This window comes from Notechis scutatus, chromosome 1 (genome assembly GCF_049901735.1).
Source record: "Notechis scutatus isolate UNSWTSFEM ecotype Mainland chromosome 1, rNotScu1.2, whole genome shotgun sequence".
NCBI classification, from domain to species: Eukaryota; Metazoa; Chordata; class Lepidosauria; order Squamata; family Elapidae; genus Notechis; species Notechis scutatus.
Genome location: NC_142009.1, coordinates 996201 through 1003785, shown reverse-complemented (window position 1 = coordinate 1003785; position 7585 = coordinate 996201). Strand labels below are relative to the sequence as shown.

Sequence of the window (7585 nt, the reverse complement as noted above, 5' to 3'; positions counted from 1 at the left end):
TTCCACTTTTACAATTTTTATTTACGCCACATGTTATACACATGTTGATTACAGGCTACAAAAAATAACTGTCAAGAAAGTGTGTAGTGTTCTATAATACAGGGCACATTTTATATATGCTTTTGCTTTAGTTTGTGCATAGCATTTTTCACTCTGACAGCATGTTATTAAAATGATTAAAATACTTGTAGTTATAATAGATTAACAAGCTTTGATCCCATCAGTTTTATTATGAAATGCTGGGCTTGACTAAAATACTAGCTAGAAAAAAAAACCAACCCATTTAAACTGAGTAGTGTAATACTATGCAAAAATGCATCACAAAATAAAACTAGTGACCAGTGGTGCTCTTATAGCAGGTCACTCTAATTTAGGGGAAAGTTAATTACCCAAAATTGACTGCCTGGGTCACAGGTGTCATCACATGATGTTTTCCCCCTTCACAGCTGGGGTGGGCATGGCCTGTGCGTGACGCATCTGGCCCACGGGTCACCAGTTTGACACCCCTGGCCTAGGTCTTCAAGCAAAGCAGTTGCTTCACGAGAGTATGAAATGCCTCTGATGCTAGATGAAGAGGAAGGGTGATAATATTGCAACCATACTTTGAAAACTGAAAGTGGTTGAAATATGAATATTGGAATAATACATTTGCCCTTCTGTAGTTGATTTGCTGGATAAACTCCATTGGGACGATTCACACATTAAACCAAAAGCAAAGCATAATACATGAACATATTCAATAGTTTTACATACTACTGTCACGGTTTAGTGAATAAAACAAAATTGCTTAGTTTTATAATATACAGGCAATATGGTTTATAAATCACAACAGCTGGTCAAAAGTCAACAAACCACAGGGTCTGTGTCTCATTCCAGAAATTCTGAAGGATCAACATTGCAGAATTGGTCACAGGGAATTTCCAACATTACTTACAATACAAACATCGCCCTCGTGTTTCTAATGCTGCCAACTTGGCAGAGCCTAAGCAGAAATGTATTATAATAAACTATGTTTCTACTTAAATGCAGAGTATCCTGTTAAATAAAGCTTCTGTATATCTCTTTAAGAGGTACTTCCTGCAAGAGTACAGAACATCAACCAACCTTAATTGGAGAAATTCTGTGGTTTCCAAGAATACTTTAGGATCTGTTTCGGAAAAATCATTTTCAGGGAAACAAATCTTACAATCTCTACTGAACTTCCCATAAAACAAATTCCCACAGCAAGCCATAAAAGTCAAAAAAAGGCAACTGGTCGGACTGCGGCCTTTCCTAAGACCTTGAGAAGTGTTGTTGAGACTTTGTGTCAACCAAGTACTTGGTTCTCAGAACAAATCTAATTGCCCAGCCTCAGTGACCCACTGGGCAACAGTGCTTTGCATAGTGTCACCAATCATTTTACTAGGGAATGGACCATTCCCATCTGTGGAAAGCTGACTTAACAACTAAGGATGATTGGCTAGAACATTCCATAATCCACAGCCAACTCCCCTTCAAAATACACTTAGGTCCAGCCCTTTATGAGCAATGCAATTATATGTAAATATAAGGATTGACCTGTGCACTGCTCTGTTCATATTCTGATTATTTGGGGGCGGGGGTGCATTGGACTTCCCTGACAGACAAGTGGGATCCAGCCATTTCAATATTCTTAAAGCTAGAACAGAATGGCACTATTACATAAGCACTAAAGGGCATTTTCCTCCTTTATTAATGGGATATGAGATGGCATATTACACACCTGCAGTTCATTCTTGGGAAGAGTATCGGGGCAGGCACATTTTGATAAGCAAAGGAAATTTTATTGGTTCAAGGTTATTCTTTTTCTAGCAATATTAAGTCAAAAAAAACCTGGCAACAAGCAGTCTGGGGTTAGTAGAAAAAGTGGTTTGTTCAAGTCACGAGTAATGGAAAGATATTGTGTGCGTAAAGTAATCATGTTTTAGAATCAATCCAAAAGCATTCTAGTATTTTCATTAGTTTATTAAAAATAAGTTCTTCATGAAACCACCATCAGAATGCTTTGCAAATGGAACCATAGTTTGAAAGGAACCATTTATAGAAGAAAAGTATTTGGCATTTTCATTTATCATGGCAATATTTGCCTCGCTATATGGAATAAGTAGAAAGTACTAAAAGGAAATGTTCAGGCACTCATCTCTTTCTATAACCGGCTAATGCTTTAGAGTGTAGTGCTCAGATAAGTCGGCAATTTAAAAAGTACAATGAACACAGTTCTCTGCACTTTAAGGGAAGCTTAACATTCCACCAATATTTAATATCCATTAACACCTACCTCTGAAATTAAGTCAGCTACTTGCTATGTCTGTACTAAAGACAAATTTTTGGAACTCACAATAATGAGCAGACTTCGCCCTAACGCATCCAAAATATAATCATTAAGCTCCAGCTATCCCAGTATCAAAATACACTTAGAAAATAGACCAGGGCGATGCATAGTGTACTCATTTTGCAACAAGCAGTTATGAGACAGAAATTACAATATATATCAGATCCAAAGAGAGGAATATTTAGGCTAGCAAGCTGTGAGCGTCCTACCAAGCCACTCAGGTTAACTACCTACAGAGAAAGCCATGCAACTGACAAAGCTCCACAGCCCTGGGCAGCATTCTCGTCTATACTCCGGGGGTGGGGAATGTAATATCTTTGACCTACCTCTTGGCACAGAAGCCTTGCCCTGAAAAAACAAGCACCTCATGAGTGTTGTGTCCCAGGGTCAGTTCATCTTCAATACCAGAATGCTGGCAGAAACAACCCTACTTTTGACTTCTCAAGAAACAGTCTCCATTGCTGCAGCAATGAAACTCCATGTGTGCTCGCTCCCATCCATAAGCAGAACAGTGGGGTCCTTTTCAGCTGAAGTCTTCTTCAGGATTCTGTTGATCCAGCATCCGGACATGTGTGAATGGGAAATGGCCGCGCCTGCCATTGCACTCTCCTTCCCACTGGCCACTCATGTTAATCTTGGTGACCTTGACTAGTTCACCAACCTGCAAATTAAGAAACACAACACCGTCAACTCTGTGAATGACTTTTCAATTCCTTGAGCAGGTATCTAAACAGGTATATTCTGGGAAAGCCTCCTGGTTAACAACAACATGTTCAGCGGAAAGCAATACGGTTAAACAAGGAACCGGTAGTAGCAGCTGCTCCTAGGACCCAGCCTGGTCCTTTGACAGCAAAAATTACAGCTTTTCTCCTTTTCCACCAAGCGGGAAATACAGCATGCTATTTGAATCTCAGGTTTTGTTCCAGAGTGCTGCAGGGCTGTGCAGTATCTTTTTATTCCATAAAGCAAAGAGCCAACCAGATAATTTGCTTTTGCTACTTAATGAACTTTCAGCATAAATTATTATCTAACTCACCCAAACGCCTATAGAAAGGAACTCAAACACTAAAGGATAAGAATGACTAGAATTTTTCACAATCATTACTACCGTAAATATTATTTTCTTCATCTCTGGAGCCACATCTCCAAGCCTGCCATCTTCACAGAGGAAAAGTCAGAGTTCTGTTGTCATGCCTCATCATTCTGGCAGTTCCGCTTAACAGTAATGATGGAAACAATTACAGAACAATCCCAGCTTGAGAACAAAGTAATATTTTGGGAACAAGGGTATGTTATCCTTTAAATATATAAGCCAAGATTGTCACAATTAGTGTTCCTCAATAACCCATTGCGGGATTCCTCCCAAGGCAAGGCGAAGGCACCAAAGAGCCAGTCTACAGCCTGAGCTACCGCCGGTAATAGGCAGTCACAGTATTCCATGGAGACATAACTACAGGTAGTCCATACAAACTTACAACAGTTTGTTTAGCGACCGTTTGAAGTTAGAACAGCACTGAAAAAAGTAACATATAACCGTTTTTCACATTTACAACTTGTAGCTTCTCCACGGTCACATGATTTACATTCTTGACAACTCACCCACATTTATGACAGTTGGAGTGTCCCGGACTTACACGATTTCCTTTTGCGACTTTCTGACAAACAAAGTCAATAGGGAAACCAGATTCACTTAACAACCATGATACTAATTTAAAAACTGTAGCAATTCACTTAACAAATGTGGCAAGAAGAGTCGTAAAATGGGACAAAACTTAACACATTTCTCATTGAACAACATAAATTTTGGGCTCAATTGTGGTTGTAAGTTATGGACTACTTGCAGTGATACAACCACACTTCCATTAAGACAGGACCCTTCTGGTGACGCTTACGCCTCATTTAACGAAGGGGAATGCCGCCGTGACCACATGAGCTTGACACCCCTGTTTTAGAAGAAATCAAGCTGGGATACATTCAGCAGACACCTGAGAAAATACTTAATGCATATCAAGTCTCTAAGCAGTACAACCCATCACCTTGGGCACAAAAGGCCAAAGTATATTTTTTTCATTATAGCAACTTTTCCTCCTAAACATGCTTCAGACAGAACTTAAGTAATCGGTGGGCTTCTCACAGAAGAGGCAAACACACACACACAGCACTCACAACACAGAAATACTATCCATTTCAAGAAGATCATGCTAGTCTTTCTGCCAGCTACATTTGTGGGGAACATCAGCATCAATGGCTCGGAAGCCTTGCTGCTTGTAAATTAACAACTGAAGGGTTCCCCTATTATTTTCAAAATGGAAGAATCCGAGTGAGAATTCTCTCTGCATTGTGCCACTACATACCTCCAAGGCCAAGGCTGTCTTGTCATAAGCATTAGGGACCCGCTTCTGGATGACCCGGGCAAGTATTGGCCCATTCTGAAGGTTGGGGAGTGGCGTATTGATGCTGGGCTGGGCATAGGGACCCGGTTCTGGCCCAACCAATGCTTGTGGGATGGTACTATCCTGGTTACTTCCAATCGGAGCGGAGACCGCAGCAGAGGCAGGTTTATACTTCTCCACATAAGGAACCGGTATCATGCCTCGCCTTCCACCACCGTCCTCTGCATTCCACCACTGCTCTTCAGGCTTTTCCCAAATCCTCAGTACGTCTCCTTTCTTAAACGGGAGATCTTCCTCGTCATTGCCACTAAAGTCAAAAAGAGCACGTACATATTCAACTTCTTCCTGCCTGAGCTGCGCATCATTGTTATGCTTTGATTTTGAAACAGGCTCTATCAATGTTGTAGTGTCCAAGTAGTGTATTTTGTAGAACTCCAACAAAGCTGGTAAAGAATCAAACTCTTGATCACCTATCCGAAACTTAGAAGGAGACAACCCTGCAAGCGGGGAAACAAAAAGGAAATAATGAAACAAAACAGAGAACACCAAGAATAGCATTTAACCAATAACCCATTTTGTTTCTTAAAAATGAAAACCTAAATAAATATCCATTGATTTACAGTAGCATTATTATGAGTCTGTACATTTACACGTAACATAGGCACAAATCCACTTTATAAGCAGCAAAATTAAGCGGAAGTTTTTCAGAAGATATCAGCCCCCTTAAGCTCAAAAGAAGTGATTAGCCCCCTTAACTAAAGGGGACAGTTGCAAACCTAAGTGTAATTACACAACATGACTCGACCTGCCTTTTTTAAGAAAGAAGGGGCCTGCCTTAAGGAATCCCAGGACCCTAGAGCCACCACAGGAAGGGTCCTAATCCTCACCATTTCAGCCCAGGCAACCAACTGAGTCTTCGGTGTCCTAAATGGGCTTTTAAAAAGCAGAAGACTCAAATACAGACCGCCAAAGAGCATTTTATTCAACTACACGGAAGTAGCGGCGGCAACATAGGTGACCCCGGGTCATTTCAAACGACACACGCAGCCGGCCCAGATGGGAGACCATGAGGAGAGTTTAGGGACGGGTAAGTCCCAAAGCGATTCCACCAGAGTCGCAGCTAGGACGCTCCGCTCGGCCGTATCCCGAGGACCTCCGGGCGAACAAGAGATCTCCCAGCCGCTCCCTCGGCCGGGGCCGGGCGGCGGAGGCGCGGAAGAGGCCCAAAAGGCGGGGAGGGAGGGGAGAACTCACCGGGCGCCGGGGGCCGCCCCCGCCCCGCCCCCGCCCTGGCTGTTGACGATGTAGTGCGAGACGCGCGAGCTCTCGGAGACGGAGAGGACGAAGTCGCCCAGGATGCTGCCCGAGTCCCGCACCAGGAAGGTGCCGTGGCGCTGCCCCTGCAGGAGCTCCACCGCCTCCGCTCGGCTCAGCCGCCCCAATACCAGCTCGCCTGGTCCTCCGCGTCGAACTGCCCGGCCATGGCCGGCAGAGAGAAGCGGCAGAGTCGCCGCCGATCGCGCGCGCCCACCCGGCCGCCGCCTCCCGCAGCCGCCCAAGATGGCGGCCGCCGCGCCTCACTGCCCGGAAGTGACGTCGGCCCGCCGGAAGCCGTTGTTGCGGCTCTCGGCGTGCTGTCATCAGAGTGCGCCCGGGGAGGAGGCGGCCGGGCCTGGAGGCGGGACCGGAGGGTGCTGCACGCGTTGTGCGCGGCGCCCGAGGTCCGCTTCGCAGTCCGTCCCAGCGAGGAGCGGTACGTTTTTCTCGCCTCGCCTCGCCTCCTGCCTGTTCGCAGATGGGATTGGCGCTGGACGGCCGCTCTGACTTAACAACATAAATTGTGGTCGTAAGTCGAGGACTACCTGTATTGAATACCATAGCTCCATCTGTACATTAGTTATAGTTTCTATGACATTTGTTAATTTCTTTCAGGATAAAGCATCTTAAATTCCGTCGTCTTTGCCGCGAATGCAAAATCTGCAAGCCGTCCTCTCTTTTTTGATTGTTATATTCTTGAGCTTTCATGTTTTTTTCAAATTTACATGCCCTTTTTTCAGTTTTGATACATCTCGTGTATCGGATCGTACATTTTTTGTAATTGTTCTCATTTCAGCGTTCAGCTGTGCCCTTGATCCCTCTAATTTTCTTGCATTCAGTTTCCATACCTCTCCATTTCAATCAATAACTTTAGGTGGCTTACAATTCAAAACGAATACAAACAAAACATTTTAAAACAATAAAAAGCCATCCAAAATAAATATACACAGCAGCCAAGAAACTCAGCCAGTTAACAATAAACCAAACGACAACATACTTTATCTTGTAGTTGCCAATCGCCCATTTAAGTCACTAAGATTTCAAGCAGATTTCTATTTCTGTCAATTCTGATTCTTTAGGTCCCTTTGAATTCCTGTCCCCCTTCCTTCATTTACGAGATATTGGTTTGCCTTTTCTGTAAGTAAAGGATGAAAAAGCGCCCTCCATACAGCTTATATTCTTACATAAGCTTATATAGACTTCTTGAATTAAAATCTTAACGGTCACTAAAGGAACGGTTGTAAGTCGAGGTCTATCCAAGCGAGGAAGACGATCCAGCAGCAAGCAAGTAACCAACGGGAAAAGCAACCACTTACGAAGTAGAGAAAAAAAAGCTAAAAATGCTTATTACGCCCAATGACGTTTTATTGTTTAGGAAACACCAAAACAGGAAGGGCAACCCGGTGACAATTGCTCCTCCCTTCCCACTTTCACCCAGAATCACGGAGGCCGAGAAGCAAAGCATGCAATGCAGAACGGCAGGGAAAGCACCGCCACTGTCCGCTCCTCTTAAGGGGACGATCCA

The 7585-nt window shown here is 43.7% G+C and overlaps 1 protein-coding gene across 1 annotated transcript; it reads right to left on the bottom strand.

Annotated features, from left to right (window-relative positions):
• CRK (CRK proto-oncogene, adaptor protein) lies at positions 1-6324 on the bottom strand. Its single transcript, XM_087955370.1, is given in 5 exon segments — positions 1-3011; positions 4705-5240; positions 5853-5863; positions 5998-6178; positions 6181-6324. Coding segments are annotated over 5 exon segments (912 nt in total). The 5' UTR covers positions 6227-6324; the 3' UTR covers positions 1-2873.
• Positions 6325-7585: the final 1261 nt, after the last annotated feature.